Here is a 22,772-nt window from a genome sequence, read left to right on the forward strand (position 1 = left end):
AATCTGCTTTAGGATTCTCTCCCTCTGCTTCTGCAGAGGTGCTCTCTCTCTCTCTCTCAAATAAATAAATAAACAAAATCTTTTAAGAAAATGAAAATAATTTTTAAAAATGTCTTATCCATGGGGGGCACATGAGTGGCTTAGGTGGTTAAGTGTTGGGGTCTTGATTTCAGCTCAGGTTGTGATTATCGGGTTGTGACGTTGAGCCCCAAGTCAGGCTCCATGCTGGGTATGGAACCTGCTTAGATTCTTTCTCTCCCTCTCCCTCTGCTCCTCCTCCCCTCCAAAAAAGTTTTATCCATGGGGAAAAAAAATAAAAACTTTGGTTCATGGAAAAAGAGCAATTAAATAAAGACAATGAAGGAAAAGTGAGTGAAAGAAGACTTCAGCTACCTCCCTCGTGACCTCAAAATTTCTAAATTTTGATTAAGTTCTTTCCAGCTTCTCTTTTTTCTTTTCTTTTTTTTTAATTTTTATTTATTTATGATAGTCACACAGAGAGAGAGAGAGAGAGGCAGAGACATAGAGGCAGAAGCAGGCTCCATGCACCGGGAGCCCGACGTGGGACTCGATCCTGGGTCTCCAGGATCGCGCCCTGGGCCAAAGGCAGGCGCCAAACCGCTGCGCCACCCAGGGATCCCTTCTTTTTTTTTTTTTTTTTTAAGATTTTATTTATGAAAAAAAAAAAAGATTTTATTTATGTATTCATGAGAGACACACAGAGAGAGAGGCAGAGACACAGGCAGAGGGAGAAGCAGGCTCCATGGGGGAGCCGGATGCAGGACTCAATCTTGGGACTCTGGAATTGCCCTGGGCCAAAGGCAGAGGCTCAACCACTGAGCCACCCAGGCATCCCTCCAGCTTATCTCTTAACTCAGGCAAAAGACCCTGTGGGCAAAGCATCCAGCAGAAGGAACTGAAACTACCTCCTGGAGCAGTAAGGACTGCCCCGAGCAGCAAGACAATGTGATGGACTCCAAGACAATGATCAGCTTGACCTTTACTTCCTACCTGCGTGTACCCAACTGACCCTTGTCCCATACTTTCCTGAGATAAACCTGGAAGTCTTTTCACCATTCGGGAGACAGTCTTTGAGCCCTGAGTCCACGGCCTTCCGGGTGGGGGCCTCACTGCGATAAACTTCTCTCTGGTTTCACCACCATTCATCTCTCTGCCTCTGGATTTGGTCAGCGGCAAGGGGCTGAACCTGGCCTGGTCAGGTCCCCGGAGCCTGGTGCTCTTGCACCCCTGTGCACTCCCCCTTTACATGAGTAGAAGCAATTAAACCTGAGCACACTATAAATACTTTTAACTTATTTATGTTTTAATTTTTAAATTTAAATTCAATTAATTAACATGTAATGTATTATTGGTTTCAGAGGTAGAGTTCAGGGATTCATCAGTCTTACATAACACCCAGGGCTCATGATTTCATGTACCCTTCCTAATGTCCATCACCCAGTTACCCCATCTCCCCCCCTCGCTCTCCTCCAGTGACTCTCAGTTTGTTTTCTATAGTTGAGTCTCTTATAGGGGACCCCTGGGTGGCTCAGCGGTTGAGCGTCTGCCTTTGGCTCAGGGCATGATCCTGGAGTCCCGGGATCGAGTCCCACATCGGACTCCCTGTATGGAGCCTGCTTCTCCCCCTGCCTGTGTCTCTGCCTCTCTCTGTGTGTCTTTTATGAATAAATGAATAAAATCTTTTAAAAAAAAAGTCTCTTATGGTTTGTCTCCCTCTATGATTTCATCTTGTTTTATTTTTTTCCTCTCTTCCCATAGTCTCTATGGTTATCTGTTTTTTTTTTCTTAAATTCCACATATGAGTAAGACCATATAATAATTGTCTTTCTCTGATTGACTTATTCTGCTTAGCATAGTACCCCCCAGTTCCATCCACATCATTGCAAATAGCAAGATTTCATTTTTCTTCATGGCTAAGTCATATTCCATTGTATATATGTACTACATCCTTATCCATTCATTTGTCGATGGACATCTGGGCTCTTTCCATCGTTCAGCTACTATGGACATTGCTTCTATAAATACTGGGGTGCAGGTGCCCCTTCAGATCACTACATCTGTATCTTTGGGGTAAATGCCTATTACTGCAATTATTGGTTCATAGGGTAGCTCTATTTTCAACTTTTTGAGGAACCTCCATACTATTTTACAGATTGGTTGCACCAGTTTGCATTCCTACCAGTAGTGTCTTAGGATTTCCCTTTCTTCTCATCCTTAGCAACATATACCGTTTTTGAGTGGTTAATTTTAGCCATTGTGACTGCTGTAAGGTGGTATTTCATTGTGGTTTTGATTTGTATTCCCCTGATTGCCGAGTGACGTTCAGTAGTTTTTCACGTGTCTGTTGGTCATTTGTATGTATTTGGAGAAATGACTGTTCACATCTTCTGCCTATTTCTTGTTTGGATTATTTGGTCTTTGGGTGTTTTTTTTTTTTTTTTTTTTTTTTATGATAGGCACACAGTGAGAGAGAGAGAGAGAGGCAGAGACATAGGCAGAGGGAAAAGCAGGCTCCATGCACCGGGAGCCGGCTCACCGGTTTAGCGCCACCTTCCGCCCAGGGCCTGATCCTGGAGACCTGGAATCGAGTCCCACGGCGGGCTCCCTGCAGGGAGCCTGCTTCTCCCTCTGCCTGTATCTCTGCCTCTCTCTCTCTCTCTCTCTCTCTCTCTCTCTGTGTGTGTGTGTGTTTCTCATGAATAAATAAATAAATTCTTAAAAAAAAAAAAGAAAAACAAGAAAAAGTAATGTGAAGCAGGTCTGATTGTAAGCACTACCTCCACTGCCTTCCTGTGTATATTTTTTTGGCAGCTGTAAGAATGATCCGGGAACTGATCCCAGCTGGAGGTAGACTAGAAATGCACATGATAGACCACTGAAATGTTAACAGTTTCATACTTAGTTAATTGATCTATGGTATATTCATTTTTTATTTAATTTTTCTAATTAAAATTTTTATTAAAAATTATACTTTTTTCTTTTTCTTTTTTTCTTTTTTCTTTTTTTTTACTTTTTTTTTACTTTTTCTTTTTAAAAGTTAAATTAAAAATACCTGTGGGAGTGGCTAAAATTAAAAAAAAAAAAACACGGGGATTTCTGGGTGGCTCAGCGGTTTAGCGTCTGCCTTTTTCAGCCCAGGCATGATCCTGGAGACCTGGAATCGAGTCCCATGTCAGGCTCCCTGCATGGAACGTGCTTCTCCCTCTGCCTGTGTCTCTGCCTCTCTCTCTCTCTCTCTCTCTGTCTCTCATGAATAAATGAATAAAATCTTTAAAAAAATAAAAACAATAAAAAACACAATAAACAAAAAGTGTTGGCCATGATGTAGAGAAATAGCAACACTTGTGCACTATTGGTGGGAACGCAAACTGGTGCAGCCACTGTGGAAATAGTATAGAGAGGTCCTTAAAAAATTAGAAATAGAGGTGCCATGGGGATCCCTGGGTGGCTCAGTGGTTTAGCACCTGCCTTTGGCTGAGGGCATAATCCTGGAGTCCCAGGATCAAGTCCCACATCAGGCTCCCTGCATGGAGCCTGCTTCTCCCTCTGCCTGTGTCTCTGCCTCTCTCTCTCTCTCTGTATCTCTCATGAATAAATAAGTAAAATCTTAAAAAAAAAAAAAAGAAAAAAAGAGGTACCTGGGATGCCCAGTCAATTAAGCATCTGCCTTCAGCTCAGGTTATGATCCCAAGATCCTGGGATGGAGCTCCTTATCAGGCTTCCTGCTCAGCAGGGAGTCCACTTCTCCCTCTGCCCCCCTTGTGCTTGCTCTCTCTGTCTCTCTCTCTATTTCTCTTTTCTCACTACTCTCTTAAATAAATAATATCTTTAAAAAAATAGACCTACCCTGTGATCCAGTAATTGCACCACTGGATATTTACCCAGAGGATATAAAAACACTAATTCAAAGTGATACATGTCACCCCTGTGTTTATTGCAGCATTATTTACAGTATCCAAAATAGGGAATCAGCCCAAAGTGTCCATCAGTTGGTGAACAGATAAAGAAGATGTGTGTATACAAACACACAGGAAAACTATTCAGCCATAAAAAAGAATGAAATCTTGGCATTTGCAACAACATATGGATGGATCTAGAGAGTATTATGTTAAGTAAGCCAATCAGAGAAAGATAAATACCATATAATTTCATTCATATTTGGAATTTAAGAAACAAACAAAGAAAAAAAAAGACAAACCAAAAAAGAGACTCAGAACTATAGAAAGCAAATAGGCAGAGAGAGAAGCAGAAAGCAAATGGTCACCAGAGAGGAAGTGGGTGGGGGATGGGTGAAATAGGTGATGAGTATTTAGAGTACACTTGTCATGATGAGCACTGAGTCACATATGGAATTGTTGAATCACTGTCTGATACACCTGAAATTAATATGTTAACTGGCATTAAAGTTTTATAAAAGGAAAATAAGTAAAAAAAAAAAAAAACAGTAATTGCCTTTAACATGAGAATCATTTACAGTTAGAAATGGCTGCACAGGGATCCCTGTGTGGCGCAGCGGTTTGGCGCCTGCCTTTGGCCCAGGGCGCGATCCTGGAGACCCGGGATCGAATCCCACGTCAGGCTCCCGGTGCATGGAGCCTGCTTCTCCCTCTGCCTGTGTCTCTGCCTCTCTCTCTCTCTCTCTGTGACTATCATAAATAAAATAAAATAAATTTAAAAAAAAAAAAAAAAAAGAAATGGCTGCACAGACTTGGATTTAATTTTCAGTGTAAGTATGTTGATAGTAATTTAAGCAAAAAGCACTAATTTGGATTTAATTTGAAGTTCATGTATATTTTTCCTTTTTATTTTTTCTAGAAGAAAATTTAAAATGTGGAAACAAAAGGATAAAAGGTTTTGATTCAGTGTTTTACAGATTAATGCCATATTTGAGGTGTCTTAGTGCTTTTTTTTTTTTTCAAAGATTTTATTTATTCATGACAGACACACACACACAGAGAGAGAGAGAGAGAGAGAGAGAGAGGCAGAGACACAGGCAGAGGGAGAAGCAGGCTCCATGCAGGGAGCCCGACGTGGCACTTGATCCAGGGTCTCCGGGATTACTCCCTGGCGCGAAGGCGGCGCTAAACTGCTGAGCCCCCTGGGCTGCCCTGTCTTAGTGTTTTTAACAGAAAAATGTGATGTACTTTGGCCACATAGTGGTCTATTATATGGACATTCCCTGATTTATCCATTTTCTTATTTATTGTTGATCATTTAGGTTATTTCTACCATTTTGTCATTAGAAACAATGCTACAGGGATCCCTGGGTGGCGCAGCGGTTTAGCGCCTGCCTTTGGCCCGGGGCGCGATCCTGGAGACCAGGGATCGAATCCCACGTCAGGCTCCGGGTGCATGGAGCCTGCTTCTCCCTCTGCCTGTGTCTCTGCCTCTCTCTCTCTCTCTGTGTGACTATCATAAATAAATAAAAAAAAAAAAAAGAAAGAAACAATGCTACAGTGTTGCCTGGGTGGCTCAGTCAGTTGGGCAGCTGACTCTTGATTTCTGCCCATATCTGGCTCCATGCTCATTCAGGGAGTTGGCATGAGAATACTGTCCCTCTCCTTCTGCCCCTCTCCTCTTCTCTCTCTCTCATAAATAAATCTTAACCAAAAAAAAAAAAAAAAAAAAAAAGAATGCTACAGTGACTATCCACATATCTAATATCACTGCAACATTGTTTCTAATGGCAAAGTATTAGAAACAATGTGAGTATATATGTATATATATGTTGGCTTTGTACCTTCATGCTTATGTTTCTGTGCACTGGATTCCTAGAAGGGGTGGTGTGGATCATAGGGCTTGCACTTGTATTTTTTAAAAGATTTTATTTATTCATGAGAGACACACAGAGAGGCAGAGACACAGGCAGAGGGAGAAGCAGGCTCCATGCAGGGAGCCGGACGTGGGACTCGATCCCGGGACCCCAGGACCCCAGGACCCTAGGATCATGACCTGAAAGCAGGTTATGAGCTGAAGGCAGATCCAGACGCTCAACCGCGGAGCCACGCAGGTGCCCCCAGGGGTTTGCACTTTTAAAACTGTGCTTGGCAGTGCCCAATTGATAGAGAAGTGGCATGAGGGACACCTGGGTGGCTCAGTGGCTGAGCATCTGTCAGATTACCAGATTAAGGTAATTCCTCCATTCCTAGTTTGGTAAATTAAAGACAAAAAAGGTATTGAATTTTATCCCATCATTTTCATCATCTGTTGAGAAGGTTATATCCTCTTTCTCCTTTAGTGTCCGTTAATAATAAAAATTGCTTCGATCTCTTAATAAACTGCCTCTTCATTCCTGAGATAAACCCTCTTGTGTTATGAAGTGTATTTCCTCTATTATACTGCACTTTATATAACATGAGAGCTATTTGTCCCATGAAGGTCTGAGAACATAATGTAAAAATAATCTGAGTCTGTTTTATAGATATTTGCCAACTCTTGTTTTTTATTTATTTTTATTTTTTAAAAAACTCTTGTTTTTTAATTTACATTTCTTTGATACTCCGTGGTCACTGATATTTTTAAAAGTAAATCTTAGGGGCAGCCCGGGTCGCTCAGCGATTTAGCGTTGCCTTTGGCTCAGGGTATGATCCTGGGGTCCTAGGATCGAGTCTCGCATCAGGCTCCCTGCATGGAGCCTGTTTCTCCCCCTGTGTCTCTGCCTCTCTCTCTCTCTCTCTCTGTGTCTCTCGTGAATGAATGAATGAAATCTTAAAAAAAAAAAAAAAGGTAAAAAAAGTTCCTTGGTTCTTTCTCCTCTTTCTACTCTCTAAATGTTAGTGTTCTTCAGAGTTCTGTTGTTCATTTACTTGTCATACATACTTGTTAGGAGATGTTATTAGAGCTACTTATTTGTGCCAGGCATAATGCTAGGAACTAGTGAATAAAATAGACAGTGATCCACACAGAATTTGCCTCCCTGCTGCTAAATTGTCATTTTCCAGTTTGGCTTCCCTACTGCTAACAGTAATTTTGGGGAGGACAGGAGGACCAAAGTTATCATCTCAGTCCTTTGCTTAAAGATTTCTTTTATAAATTTTATTTATTTATTTATTTATTTATTTATTTATTTATTTATTTATTTATTTATTTGCTTAAAGATTTCTGTTGACTCCTTCATGTCTATAGGGTCATGCCTGGAATCTGGAGCATGGTATACAAGGGCCTTCCCGTTGTGACTTAGCCGGGCAGCCCCAGTGGCGCGGCGGTTTAACGCCGCCTGCAGCCTGGGGTGTGATCCTGGAGTCCCGGGATCAAGTCCCGCTTGGGGCTCCCTGCATGGAGCCTGCTTCTCCCTCTGCCTGTGTGTGTCTCTCTCTGTGTGTGTCTATGAATAAATAAATAAAATCTTAAAAAAAAAATCCATTGTGACTTAGCCTTCAAGTCAGATCATTCACACCATTTCCTGTCATACAATCTAGGCACACACCAGCTATGCTGTGTCCCCAGTAATTCCTATTCTTTCCTCTTTCTCTACACATTTTGTTTTCTCCAGTTAGAATGCTTGTGTCTGCTTGCCAGATTCCTACTCATCCTTCAAGGCACTGCTCTAAAAAGATTAGAAAAAAAAATTCTCCTAGAGATTGAATTCCATAGCACTGGGACACTGGGGTGGCTCAGCAGTTGAGTGCCTGCCTTCGGCCCAGGGCATGATCCTGGAGACCCGGGATCGAGTCCCACGTCGGGCTCCCTGCATGGAGCCTGCTTCTCTCTCTGCCTGTGTCTCTGCCTCTCTTTGTGTCTCTCATGAATAAATAAATAAACTCTTAAAAAAAATAAAATTCTATGACCATGACTTTTTATCTACATTTTTATATGGCTGTAAACTGCTCGGGGTAGAGTCTGTATCTCTCTGAATTGTGTCTCCTGTACAGTTACTTACACTACTTAGCACAGAGTAGGCCTTCAGCAAATACTTGTGCATGTTTGCTTGACTACATGACTCGCCGCCTGAAAGAGCTCTACTGTTGGCTGCCTTGAAGGGACACTACTGCTGCTAGTGATGGCAGCTTGCCAGAGAGGCCAGGATTCTCAACTAGAACAATATACACTTGAATAATCCCTCTTTCTTCTTTCCACTCCCCAAGGTTGTGTGTGTGTGTGTGTGAGGAGGTTGTGGGACATATATTTAGAAAATTATGTATTTATTGGTATTTTTCTGTTGACTTTAATTTTTAAATTATTAAAACAACTATAGGATGATGCAATCATGGATATCCTTTCCTTTTTCTGCAAATTTCCTTTATTACTTTGTTGTAAAACATAACATCAGAAATTTTCCTTAAAACTTTTTCCTTCCCAGATGTAGTAAAATCCTACTTAAGAGAGCACTGGCTCCGGGTCCCTAGGTGGCTCAGTCAGTTAAGCATCGGACTCTTGGTGTTGCCTCAAGTCATGATCTCAAGGTTGTGAGGTTGAGCCCTGTGTTGGTGGTGTGCTCTGTGTCTTTGGGCTCCCTGCCCAGTGGAGCGTGCGTTGTCTAAAATAAATCTTAAAACGGAAGCATTGGCTCCTTGAAAATTACATTTTAAGGGGCACCTGAGTGGCTCAGTGGTTGAGTGTCTGCCTTTAACTCAGGTTGTGATCCTGGGGTCCTGATTTTGAGTCCTGTATGAGGCTCCCCCGCAGAGAGCCTGCTTCTCCCTCTGCCTGTGTCTCTGCCTCTCTCTGTGTGTCTCTCATGAATAAATAAAATATTTTTTAAAAAACGTTTTAAGGAAAGGCAAAATTTTCCTGATAAAGTGAAGATATTTGAGATAAATGAGTAAATATTAACTCAAAGGAACTGGGATGCCCGGGTGGCTCAGCGGTTAAAGTGTCTGCCTTCAGCTCAGGGCGTGATCCTGGGGTCCCGGGATCGAGTTCTGCATGGGGCTCCCTGCGTGGAGCCTGCTTCTCCCTCCCTCTCCCTCTCCCTCTTCCTCTCTCTCTCTCTCTCTGTCTCTCATGAATAAATAAAATCTTAAAAAAAAATAATTCAAAGGACCTAGGTTTATTTCCGTATTTGGCATAATAACAAAGGGCTAATGGAAAGATGATAGTTTTCAGTTTAGAAAACCGAATGGCAGCAAGCTAGTTTGTCTCCCCTCAGATTCGGTTTCCTAGCATATGGATATGAATTGACGGGATTAGTAGGCTTAACAAAACAACAGTTCACAATGAGGGAGAAAGAAGAAAATGGGCATAAGAGAAAGATAGTTTAGTAATGCATCGGTCACTGAAGCTAATGAGGAAAAATCATGTTTGATAAGGTACAGAGGTAACCTCAAAAATGTGTTTCAGGGGTAACGTGCAGACACAGAGTCGTCTATTGAATCCCTTATTTAGGTATTCAGTGCAGGGTAAGTGCATTTTTTGCATGGTGTGTGTCCTGCACAGAGTTGTTCCTTTATTTTAATGAGAAATAGTTTCTTGTCAGTTTAATGCTCAGGATGGCAGAGCTAATCCCCAGAGCTGCCAGTGTAGTCTGAAAGTAGGGACAAAAGGATTTAGACCAAAAAAAAAAAAAAAAAAAGAATTTAGAGATGGGGGGGGCGGGGGATGAATACTTCTCACCCCAGCTTCTGTGTTACCCAGAGCCTGGAGTGAGGAGTTGCTCCTTTAGAGACTTTTGTCTTGCGATTGAACACATATTGGAAGTTTCTGATTCAAATTTGTGCTTTTTGATAAAGTAGATTAGAGAGAGTGAATTGCTACTGGCTAAGGAGAAAGAGAGCACTTGATTCTGAGGAACTCTAACTTTTGAAATAAGTTTTAGTGCGAAATGACTGGAATAAAGAAAAAGAGGGATCCCTGGGTGGCGCCGCGGTTTGGCGCCTGCCTTTGGCCCAGGGTGCGATCCTGGAGACCTGGGATCGAATCCCACCTTGGGCTCCCGGTGCATGGAGCCTGCTTCTCCCTCTGCCTGTGTCTCTGCCTCTCTCTCTCTGTGACTATCATAAATAAATAAAAATAAAAAAAAAGAGAAAAAAAGAAAAAGAGAATAAACATCCGTTCAGAGACTACCTACCACTTGCCAGAATCTGTAGTGCTTTTCTGTCCGTCGTCTCGTCCGTGCTGTATGTTTATCAGGGAGGTTAAATGACTCGCCCACATATCCCACAGCAGTGAGTGAGAGGATGGGTTCTGCTGCATCTCAAACCCACTGGACCCCTGTTCTTTGGTGGTTCACTGGCTGACATCCCAGGAGGCTGAAGTTTTCTGTTTCTTTCAAAAGCAGGTTTGAAAAAAAAAAACAAAAACAAAAAAAAACAAAAGCAGGTTTGTTATAGGTCTGGTTTTTACTCTCTCCTGTTTGTGCTGGAACACAGGATTTAAGATACTGTGCAACTGAGTACGCCAGCGCGTTTTTCTTGATCTTTTGGTCGGCTAGCCCTTTGTCTAGAACTCATTTCAAAATTGTAGCTGCTCTTGGGAGTGTGAGGTAACATGAAGACTGCTGTTTTTATTCTCTCCAGTGACATATTTAACACCAGTGGATAGTGTCCAGGCCATAATCCACTTAATTGACAGATTTCTCAGCCATTTTATAGTGGGTTCCCTATATCTTTATCCTCCTGGCTGTCATTAAGAAACCTGTATGTATGTATGTATTTATGTATTTTTAAAAGATTTATTTATTCATGAGAGACACACAGAGAGAGGCAGAGACACAGGCAGAGGGAGAAGCAGGCTCCATGCAGGGAGCCCGGTGCAGGACTCGATCCCAGGACCCCAGGATCACACCCTGGGTTGAAGGCAGGTGCACAACTGCTGAGCCACCCAGACTGTCCCTGTCTTTATTTATTTAAACATGATTGTGGGAGTAGTATGTATTTACAGTAAGCTTTTGACAAGGCTGAAACAAATCTTACCTGTACCTGAAAGTGGGTTGAGGAAGGTCATAAGTGATAATGTTAGTTTTTCTGAACATCAGTTCAGACCTTCTTCCCAAAGGACGGCCGCAGCTGTTTGAACTGTGACCATGCCTTAGCTGCCAGGTGTTAACAGTTTACAGTTAACTCATAAACCTAGATAGATTCAAACCGTTGACCTTGAGTTGAGATCTTTTATAAGCTGTGACTCATCTTTTGGCTCATTCTTTTGTTCACCAGGAAATAATATTAATTTCAGGAATTTCAATTATCCCTTATGAAGAGTGTGTTGCTCATTAAAATTGCTAGGACTTGTTTTTCTGGGTACCAATAGGGCCAAAAATTGTTCTATATTTAGTTGTTGTGCTGAATTCATGTGTAAACAGAGGAAGATGCCTGATTAACTTTCTAGACAAAGGCTGTTGAAGCTGAGGCCATCTTTAAGAGGTTCATCTCTTGCACAAGAGGGATAGGGATGCAGGATGGCGAATCCGAGGCTGAACGTGATGGACGGCCGTGTGTATGCGTATTTGTATCTGTAAATATCACACGCTGTTTACAGTACCCTGGACTCTTCTCATGCTAGGCCGAGTGGGGCCAAATCAGGAGGAATTGTTCCCGAGCTTAAAGCCAAGAATAACATCCTGACCAGCAGGGGACAGAGGTCAGGGCAATGCAGCAGCTCTTGGGAGCTACAGGACATTAGAAACTTTGAGAGAACGGAGTTTAAGAAGAAGGAAGCCAATGTATATGCGCTGTGAAGGGCGTGTGTGAAGCCTTTTGTACTCTTATCGAGGCGTGGCTATTTACGAAAAATGAAAAAAATCATCCTAGTAATTGGATGTGTTATGAGTTCATATCATCCTCTCGCTATTAACTGTATTTCCTCCTCCTACCTGTATATTGATTTGTCTGTTTATTATTTTTATTAGAAAAGGGGGAAAAGTATGTTCTGCTGTTACTCTGGTGTTTTATTCTCCAGGCAGCTTCAGCCAAGCCCACAAGAGGACTGGATTTAAAGATGATATGTTAATTAAAAGACAAATAACCCTTTATAAAATCTCCTGGGGACCTTCCGGGCTGGCTGAGGTTTTGTTTCTGGGATCTTTCTCTGCCCACTTCTCTTCTTTTCCCTTCTGTCTTTCCTCATTCTGATGCTGGCCACTCACCCCACAGAGGCAACTCCAACTGTTTTCTGGTGGAGCATTCTAAGTTTGTCCCGTTGTCTTCCCTGGGACTCATTTCTCTGGTGTGACTTAAACTGGTTCTGGGCCAGAGGGATCATCTGAAGGCTTTTCTTCATGGCCTTTATTTCTTGGCTTTTTTAATGCACTTTGCCTGATTAGTTTTTTCTAGTTCTCTCCTTTTCCAGGGGTATAAGTTATATTGCCCCGGTTGAAAGGTTCTAAGGGTCAGGTGCAGCTTTTTACTCTGGTTTATAAAGTGTCTTTTTCCTTTCCTAGAAATTGGGGGAAGAATCAAGTGCTCTCATGTGAGGTTTTGCTGACTTCCTGGGGCTCTCTAATTTGCTAGTTGTTTAAACATGTATGTAGCAATCTGAATTGTATTTGAAAGGTAGGACTTGTTGCCAAGATTCTGCAGTAGGTCAATTGCTTGTTACCCTTTCTCCCGTTTGTTTTCCTTCCTTCCTTCCCTCCCTCCCCTCCTTCCTTCCCTCCCTCCCCTCCTTCCTTCCTTCCCTCCCCTCCTTCTTTTCTTCTTTCTTTCTTTCTTTCTTTCTTTCTTTCTTTCTTTCTTTCTTTCTTTCTTTCTTTCTTTCTTTTTTCTTTCTTTCTTTCTTTCTTTCTTTCTTTCTTTCTTTCTTTCTTTCTTTCTTTCTTCCTAAGTTTTTATTTATTTATTTGAGAGAGAGAGAATGAGTGTATGAGCGGCAGGGGAGGTCTTGAGGGAGCCAGACGTGATGCTCCATCCCAGGACCCTGAAATCATGATCTGAGCTTAAGGCAGATGCTTAACCTACTGAGCCACCCAGGCACCCTTCCCTTTGTTTTTCAATTGGAAAATCAGAGATGAAGAGAGAATTACCTTGTCCATGGCCATATAGTAGTTTAGTCTTAGACCTTTTAAAGCAGACCTTTAAAAAAAATAATAATTAATTAATTAAAAAAATAAAAATAAAGCAGACCTTATTTTTAGTATTCCTTGTATTTCTTTTTTTTTTTTAATATTTTATTTATTTATGATGGACATAGAGAGAGAGAGAGGCAGAGGCACAGGCAGAGGGAGAGACAGGCTCCATGTCGGGAGCCCAACGTGGGACTTGATCCCGGGGCCTCAGGATTGTGCCCTGGGCCAAAGACAGGCGCTAAATCTCTGAGCCACCCAGGGATCCCCCTATTCCTTGTATTTCTTAGCACAGATATTAACAAGTAGTTAATAAATATATAATAGTTTAATAAATATATCTTAACTGTGGATTGATTTGTTGATCAGTTAAGTTTCAGAATTCTCATGAAGTTGGTCACATTTTGGATCAACATGTGAGAAAAGTTTCTGGGTGGAAGGGACCAGATTGCCATGCAGAAAATGTTCAGCAATTGAGAATATGTATGCAAAAATTCCCAGTGTAGGGGCGCTTAGCTGGCTCAGTCAGTAGAGCTTGCAACTGTTTTGTTTTTTTTTTTTAAAGATGTTATTTATTTATGAGAGACACAGAGAGAAAGGCAGAGACATAAGGAGAAGCAGGATCCCTGAAGGGAGTCTGATGTGAGACTTGATCTTAGGACCCCAGGATCATGACCCGAGCCTAAGGCCGCCACTCAACCACTGAGCCACCCAGGTGCCCCGGGCTTGCAACTCTTGATCTTGAGGTTGTTAGTTTGAGCTCCACATTGGGTATTTAAAAAAAAATTAAAAGGAAAGAAAAAATCCTGATGTAAATCCTATTCAAAAACTGAAGAAACATGGGGATCCCTGGGTGGCACAGCGGTTTGGCGCCTGCCTTTGGCCCAGGGCGCGATCCTGGAGACCCGGGATTGAATCCCACGTCGGGCTCCCAGTGCATGGAGCCTGCTTCTCCCTCTGCCTGTGTCTCTGGCTCTGTCTCTCCTTCTATCTCTCAAGAATAAATAAATAAAAAAAAATCTTAAAAAAAAAAAAAAAAAAAAACACTGAAGAAACAGAAGAGTAGTTTGGCCAGAGCAGAAACTGGTTATAAATGTCAGGAAAAATAGGTTGAGAGAGGATAGAAGGACATGGGTTAATCAAGAGATAGGGGGATCCCTGGGTGGCGCAGAGGTTTAGCGCCTGCCTTTGGCCCAGGGCGCGATCCTGGAGACCCGGGATCGAGTCCCACGTCAGGCTCCCGGTGCATGGAGCCTGCTTCTCCCTCTGCCTGTGTCTCTGCCTCTCTCTCTCTCTCGCTGTGTGACTATCATAAATAAATAAAAATTAAAAAAAAAAAAGAGAGATAGGGACAAGAAACAGGCACCTTGCCAGCTTGGGATCAGATAGTGAAAATGAAAATTTCCTACTCCTCCCTCAGTGTGCGGCTCTCCACCCTTCCCAGGCAACCACTATCCAAAGTGGTTAATGAGTCTGGGCACTAGTGTCTGGTTTTGGGGCTGCCATGTGAAGCATGAAGAGGTCCTGTGGGGTCAGTCAGCCCAAAGAACAGTTGGCCTTTTGTTTTGTTTTGTTTTTCTCTTTTTTTTTTAATTTTTATTTATTTATGATAGTCAAAGAGAGAGAGAGAGAGGCAGAGACATAGGCAGAGGGAGAAGCAGGCTCCATGCACCGGGAGCCCGATGTGGGATTCGATCCCGGGTCTCCAGGATCGCGCCCTGAGCCAAAGGCAGGCGCCAAACCACTGCGCCACCCAGGGATCCCCAGTTGGCCTTTTGATTTGTTAAATTCTTCTTAATAGCTTTGCTGCTCTCTAATAGTATTGCTAATTCCAAAGCCAAAACCATTTTCTGATGGTTTTGCTGTATCCAGTTGGCTTGCAGGACCCAAACAGCAGCTGAGACTGTTATACTGTGATACACATTATGCAATAACCCTGCAAGGGGTCTATCCACCTTCTTTTATTTAAAAAATAGCAACAACATGGGCAGCCCAGGTGGCTCAGCGGTTTAGTGCCGCCTTCAATCCAGGGCTTGATACTGGAGACCCGGGATAGAGTCCCACGTCAGGCTCCCTGCATAGAGCCTGCTTCTCCCTCTGCCTGTGTCTCTGCCTCTCTCTCTCTCTCTCTCTCTCTCTCTGAATAAATAAATAAATAAATAAATAAATAAATAAATAATAGCAACAACAAAAAGTAAACTGGTTTTTTTTTTTTTTTTTGCTTTGGGGTCACTAATTTGCATCCCATTTGGGTGCCTTGCTTTCCTCCCTCATTTTTCCTTCCTGGATCCTTATGCTCAGTCCTGCCCTCTGAATGTGGCTCTGGCCTCTGGCCTCATTGAGTAGTATGAATTTTCACTATTTCTACTTTCAGACCTGTTTTCCAACTTTTGTCTTTCCCTGCTCCCTATAAGAAACTTTGGGTTCAGGCTTGCTTGAGGAAAGGATAAATTTTTTTTTTTGCTTGTTTGTTGTATATGTAAATATGTTCTTGACTAATTTTTCTTTCCTTTCTTTGTCAAACAGGCCACCAAGCAGTTTCTTGAAGAGATTAACAAGTGGACGGTTCAGTACAATGTTTCTCCTCTGTCTTGGGATGTCGCTGTCAAGTTCCTCATGGCCAGGAAGTTCGATGTGCTCCGCGCCATAGAGTTGTTCCACTCCTACAGAGTATGTGCGTGGGGCTAGACCGGGCCTGTGGCACATGGGCCCTCTGCTTTGCTGTTTTCGATGCCACACACTACACACAATAGTTCTCTGAGTGTTCTCCCTGCTGTCATTAAAAAGAAAAAAAGCAGGTCAATATCTAGGAGCCCTACTTTGCAGTCAGAAAATCCTTCCGAAGAGATATAGAACCTCTCTAATTAAAAAGGGAGGATGAAAAAAAAAAAAAAGGGAGGATGAAGCATGCTAGGATTAGTTCAAGACTTAAAGCTCACTTAGATCTCTCTTGTGGGTCATCTCCTACAATATTCACTCATTTGTTCAGCAGATGTTTATTGTATATATACTATGTTCCAGGTGCAGAGATTACTATTTAGAAAGAGAAAATAGACACACAATTATAGAAAATTACGATAGGTCACTACTTAGTTCTGTGGAAGCACATTTATTTAGAAGGGCCAAGGAAACTTTCTTTTTTTTTTTTTTTTTAATTTTTATTTATTTATGACAGTCACACAGAGAGAGAGAGAGAGGCAGAGACACAGGCAGAGGGAGAAGCAGGCCCCATGCACCGGGAGCCCGACGTGGGATTCGATCCCGGGTCTCCAGGATCGCGCCCTGGGCCAAAGGCAGGCGCCAAACCGCTGCGCCACCCAGGGATCCCCCAAGGAAACTTTCTTGAAGGAAATGATTTCTAAGTTAAGATCTGAAGAATGGAGTAGGAATTGGAAAAGTGGAGTATGGCAGAGAGAACAGCAAGTTCAGATTCAGACAACAGAGAAATTAAGCTGAGTGAAAATGCTCATTGGGAACAGGGACATGTCAAGAGATTGAGTAGCAAAAGTAAACAAGGCCAGATCATAAGAGTATCTATTTTTTTCTTAAGGACAGAGAAATTTATTGAAGGTAATAAGAACAGTAGAATAACTTGATCAGATTTGCATTCTGGGAAGATTTTCTCACTGTGCTTTATTTTTATTTTTATTTTTTTTAAAGATTTTATTTATTATTCATGAGAGACACAGAGGGAGAGAGAGAGACAGAGACACAGGCAGAGGGAGAAGCAGGCTCCATGCACCGGGAGCCTGATGTGGGACTCAATCCCGGGTCTCCAGGATCACGCCCTGGGCCGAAGGCAGACGCTAAACCGCTGAGCCACCTGGACTGCCCTCACTGTGCTTTAGATAATAGATCAGCAGGGCTATACTGGAGACAGACCAATTAGAAGGCCATTGTAATTATGGAGAGTCAGATGGTCGTGGTGTCAAAGTGTAGTGTCGGGATATAGAGGAAAAAATGGGAAGATTCTAGAAGTAAAAGTGGTAAGACAAGGTTGCTTAAACTGGTGTTTAAGGAAAAAGAGTCAAGGGTTCTAGGTCTTTGACTTGGGTTGCAGGGTAAATGGTGGTAGCATTCACTAATTTAGGAGACACTGAAATAGTGCAGGTGTGTGGAGAGACAAGGCCATGAGTTCAGTTTGGCCATGTTAAGTCTGATGTGCCACTGAGATATCTAAATAGACATGTTCTCTGAGAATTGGAGTGTGAGTCTAGGGTTCAGAAAAAAAAATCTGGACCTGAAGTAGAGATTTTGAGTGGCCAAAGTAGAGCTGAATATTGGAGCCATGAGAAAGGGTGAGGGCCTTCCAGGAAGTATGAGGGGAAGATATATAGGGCTGAACGTCACCTCAGACTTTTTGCTATCTTTGGCTCAGTATTGTCTTAAAAGTTGAATTTGAATGCTTTGGTAGCATACACACTCTCCTAGCACTAATACTGTCTTCACTTGCTCCCTACCTCTGAAGATACTTGAATTTGATTTTAGGGATGATTTGGGTGAGAATATAAACAAAGACCTAGTTTGTTTCATTGACCAGTGTGTGTTCCTAGCACTTAGCTCAGTGCCTGGCACATAATAATTGCTCTACAACTATTTGCAGAATAAATGAACGAACCGGTGAGTGAATTGAGTGAGCAGATAAATGAAAAAAAAAAAACAAAACAACAAACCAAAAGGGGCATCTGGGTGGCTCAGTGGGTTAAGCATCCAACTTATTTTTTTATTTTTTTATTTTTTTAATTTTTTTTAGCATCCTACTCTTGGTTTGGGCTTAGGTCAAGATCTGAGGGTCATGAGATCGAGCCCTGTGTCACCCTTCCTCTCTCTCTACCCCAACCCCCATGCGCTCTCTCTCTTTCTCTCTCTCTCTCAAAAAAACAAAACCACACACACAAAAAAACAAAAAAAACAAGAACAAAAAAGAGACTTAGGAACAGTCGTTGAGGACATAGGAAAACTGAGAGTCTTGTCTACCTCTGATAGAGAGTGTCTCTGGAAAAAGGGAAGATGAGTGGTCAACCTTGTCATGTAAAAGGAGAGCTGAAAATGCCTACTGGGTTCACTGACGGGAAGGCAGGCCTGGCGCTGGAGTAGGAGCTCTCAGTGCAGTAGTTAGATTAGAAGCAACGAGAATGCAGTGGACCAAGTATGAGGATGAGCTTAAAGAGTCATACTGTGGAGATAAGAAAACTGAGGTCATGGTAGGTCTTGTTGGAGAACATATCCAGGGGATTGATGGCTCCTTTTTTAAGTGGGGAGAGGCCTCAGCCTTAAGGATGTGTGACGAGGTCTGCTTCCAGACATTTTTTGGGTGCATGTATAATATCTTGCTGCAATATCACTGCTGATGGGGCAGCCCTGGTGGCACAGCGGTTTAGAGCTGCCTGCAGCCCAGGGTGTGATCCTGGAGACCCTGGATCGAGTCCCACGTCAGGCTCTCTGCATGCTTCTCCCTCTGCGTGTCTCTGCCTCTCTCTCTCTGTGTGTCTCTATGAATAAATAAATAAAATCTTTAAAAATCAATAAATAAAATGTAAAATTAAAAAAATAAAATAAAAAAATAAAAAATATATATATATATCACTGCTGATGTATATTTTAGAACTTTGACCCTGCACTCTAGCTATATGTATTAGCTGGTCTTCAGGGAAGGCTTCTCACTGATTTAAAGGAAAATATGATACCTAACAGGCTGATAGGTGGCGTTGGATGAGAATTCAGGTAATACTCAGTTGGCCTGAAGGATGTTACAAGGGAATTTGTGATTCAGTTTATTCAGTGATTTTACTTTAAAGTCCCTTATCTCTGAGATTTGATGGTTACATAGAGCTGTCTTCGATACACAGTATTTTCACTTTAATTTATCTTGCTATGTTTTATTTTTAGGAAACACGAAGGAAGGAAGGCATTGTGAAGCTGAAACCTCATGAGGAACCTCTCCGTTCTGAGATCCTTAGTGGGAAATTCACCATCTTAGTGAGTCGTTATGTACCCTTCTTGTTCTCATTATTTCCTTTCATAGCTGTTGTCCTCTTTGGATTTTGTTCCTAGATACCTTATCCTAAGTCTAGAGAGTGTCAACATTCAAGAGCAGACATAAAGCAGCTGTGCAGTTTGCACAAAATTATTCTAGTAACAAATGAAATTATTGAGAATCAGTTGTACAGTATATCGAGCAAAGTTTCTTCATTGGTCCATTGTTAAGGTCTTTAGGTGCATATGTAGTGTTTCAGAGGCCCATCCTTATTGGAGTCAAGTTCTCTCCTCCTAGAGACCACAGCCTTTTGAATAAGTATACGACGCTACTTTTAAGGCAGAGCATGGAAACCATGGTTGTCTTCTGTGGTTTCCCCCTGCTGTGTGTTTTGCCATCCTACCTGGGAAATTAGCTAGGCAGCAAGTGTAGACCATCCTTTAATCTCTCTGCAATTGACAAGTTAAGGGAATGTAGTTTTTTTCCTGCCACACAAATACAATCCGGGGGTGCTAAGAATCAGGAGTGGGATGAAATAAGCTTTCTTCCCTTCCTGGAGCAACTGATGAAGGTCAGAGAAGTATTGACAGCATCTCTTCTCTCCGTGTGAAATTTTTGTCTAGGATATAAGAAGCCTTTGTGATTGTTGTGATTTTCTATTTAGTTTATAAATGTTTCTCATTTGATTTGCTCTAGAATGTTCGGGACCCAACAGGAGCTTCTATTGCTCTCTTCACTGCCAGATTGCATCATCCTCACAAGTCAGTCCAACATGTGGTACTTCAGGCTCTGTTTTACTTGCTAGACAGAGCTGTGGATAGGTGAGCATGATGATTATCTTTCAGTTGGTCTGCATCCAGATAGGGAAGTATAGTCCTTGACTAACTTGATGAACTCAGCAGTGCCTTCGCCATGCTTCTAGGATGTGCCCTGGGAAATGCTATGAATAGAAAACATTCCATGTCCTTAAGGGCTTGGCATATTTCCAGGTACTATCAAGATGGTGAGTATTCTATATCTTTACCTGCTTGGCTCTATTTTAGGATCACAGAAGCTGAGAAAACCAATTAACTAATTATCCTCAGTGTATTGAGAATTACTTATTGAGAGAAAGTGAAGGGGAAATGACATGTACTGGCTTTTTGCTCATTTGCCCTGAATTTTGATTTTCAAAACACTCTGGAACCTTGGTATGTTTGTAATATAAAAATAATGCCATTTAGGGATCCCTGGGTGGCGCAGCGGTTTGGCGCCTGCCTTTGGCCCAGGGCGCGATCCTGGAGACCCGGGATCGAATCCCACGTCAGGCTCCCGGTGCATGGAGCCTGCTTCTCCCTCTGCCTATGTCTCTGCCTCTCTCTCTGTGTGTGACTATCATAAATAAATAAAAATAAATAAAAAAAATATTTAAAAAAAAATAATGCCATTTAGTTCAGGATTTTGAGAATCAACATTCAGGAGAAAATGGCCCAAAAGTACAAAGTTAAGCAAAATCATCTTTATAAACAGACCAATGAGCAAAAAGAATCAGCTCAGGTCATTTCTCCTTCCTTCTCCAAGATCAATGGTATTATGATCTTTTATGGGCAAAGAAACCAAAGCCTCAAGAAGGTACCTGACTGTTATAGTCATCACATATCAGTCCAGTTAGGCCTAAGATCCTAGTTGCTTTGCTGTTAGCCAGAGCTGTTTGTACCCTATTATGTTGTCCTTTTGCCATACTTCCTTTATTCCCTGGTGATTGCCATTTACAGTTTGTTATCGTACTGGATGTCATTGGCTAGTCCCAAGGGTTGGAAATGATACATTTAAGGCTGAAACCTAAGATAGTGAAAGATAGCTGTGCACAACTTTAGTCATACTGTGGACTTAGAGGGTGCAGAGAGCCAAACGACTGTCCAAAGTGGGCCTCTCTGTCTAATTCACTTGTTAATGTTACTTCCATAGTATTTATACAGCATTATTCTGAAAAAGAGAAGTTACTAAGGGAAGGAGAGGACCAGTGGTCACAGAGGCCGTGTACTGCCCAATCAGAAGTGTGAAATTTCTCAGTTCTTCTTGCCAATTATGGTTGTGATTGGTCTTCAGACATAATTTCCAGATCATAGGTTCCTTTGAAATGCTTTAGTTCAGGAGAATAAATGAAAGGCTCCTTTACCAGAAAATTCACTGGCCTTCCTTCTTGGGCAGCTTACAGTCAGAGCCCTCCTATAGGCATGGCAGTGGTCAAAGCTTGCTCTTTCCAATGTGAGTATTGATTGGATCCCACAGGAAGACCACACAGGTAAACATACTTCAAACTGTTTTCATGATGTCCACCCTTTTCTTGAAAACCCTTAGTGACTCCCCATTATTCAGAAGGTGCATGTAAGATAAATAAACATGAAACCTTTTCTCTAAGCAAAATATTCTCACTAGTGAGCAGAAATTTTTGTTTTCCTGTGTTAACTTTCACCAAGATAGAAGAGAAGGAAACCCTCTCCTCACTGGGATAAAAGAGGAAGGTTTCCTTCTCTTTTCTAAATCTGGCCCTTTCTTTAATGGTCAACTTTCTATGACTGGGTTCCTCACTCCTCCCACCTGTCATAAATAAAATTCTTTTTAGTCTGACTTTAACAGCAGTTATCTTTTTTTAAAGGTCTTATTTATTGGAGAGAGCACATGAGAGCACGAGTAGGGGGGCAAAGCGGAAGGGAGCAGACTCCCCATAAGCAGGTAGTGGGACTTGATCTCAAGACTTTGAGATCATGACCTGAGCTAAAGGCAGACCGACTCAGCCACCCAAGCACCCCTAACGGCAATTATTATTATTATTATTTAAAGATTTTATTTATTTATTCATGAGAGACAGAGACAGAGAGAGAGAGAGAGAGAGAGAGAGGCAGAGACACAGGCAGAGGGAGAAGCAGGCTCCATGCAGGGAGCCCAATGTGGGACTCGATCCCGGGTCTCCAGGATCACGACCTGGGCCTAAGGCAGGTGCTAAACTGCTGAGCCACCCAGGGATCCCCCCCTCAATCATTTTGAAACAAATGTCAAGGACTGTGTTTTAAACATCTTGATGTTCCCAGGTAGCATCCAACTTAGGAATCAAACTCAATCGGAAAACAATTATTCTTAGTAAGGAATTATCTATCATTGTAAACCTCATTCTGTATGCAGAAAAACAAAGATCCTACCACATTTGTATTTATTTCATGTGCCTTTCTTTACAGGATGAGCGATTTTTAGGAATATAGAATCTACATCATTGTGCACCATAGCTTCTTTTTATTAAATTCTCTTTCCCCTGGCACTGACTTCTCTTTGTTTCAGTTCCCTGCCACAGGCTAGTGCTATGAAAGGAAAACCTATAGTTCTTTGAATTTGGCCCTTGATGGGATGCCTGGGTGGCTCAACGGTTGAGCGCCTGCCTCCAGCTCAGGGCATGATCCTGGAGTCCTGGGATCAAGTCCCGCATCGGGTTCCCTGCGTGGGGGCTTGCTTCTCCCTCTGCCTGTGTCTCTGCCTCTCTCTGTGTGTGTCTCTCATGAATAAATAAACAAAATCTTAAAAAAAAAAAAAAAAAAACCATGGAATGTTACCAAATTTGGATAGGCAGATTCAGAAACCTGGGAGGAAACAGTTCAGATTTTGATAACCTAGATGTTCTGGAACATTCTCTACCTAGGAGTTTGGTACTTGGTAAACATGCATCAATAAGGTTTTCTGCTGCACCTCCGAGCAATTCCCTGGCACCAGCTCAGGGTTTTAGTTCAACTCAATTCTGACACTATCTGCCTGATAGATGAGATCCCACAGGTTAAAGGTTTTTTTTTTTTTTTTTTTTTTTTTTTTTTT

General features: G+C 42.1%; 1 protein-coding gene across 3 annotated transcripts in view; it reads left to right on the plus strand.

Annotated features, from left to right (window-relative positions):
• The window catches only part of PTPN9 (protein tyrosine phosphatase non-receptor type 9), a 75,317-nt gene that overhangs the window by 25,036 nt on the left and 27,509 nt on the right, over nucleotides 1–22,772 (plus strand). For all 3 annotated transcript variants that reach the window (XM_041744066.1, XM_041744064.1, XM_041744065.1), the window contains exons 2-4: nucleotides 15,482–15,625; nucleotides 18,845–18,934; nucleotides 19,629–19,753. In XM_041744066.1, coding sequence (XP_041600000.1) covers nucleotides 15,482–15,625; nucleotides 18,845–18,934; nucleotides 19,629–19,753 — 359 coding nt within the window. The remainder of the gene's footprint in view (nucleotides 1–15,481; nucleotides 15,626–18,844; nucleotides 18,935–19,628; nucleotides 19,754–22,772) is intronic.

Source organism: Vulpes lagopus, chromosome 2, assembly GCF_018345385.1.
Source record: "Vulpes lagopus strain Blue_001 chromosome 2, ASM1834538v1, whole genome shotgun sequence".
In the NCBI taxonomy this organism is placed as follows: domain Eukaryota; kingdom Metazoa; phylum Chordata; class Mammalia; order Carnivora; family Canidae; genus Vulpes; species Vulpes lagopus.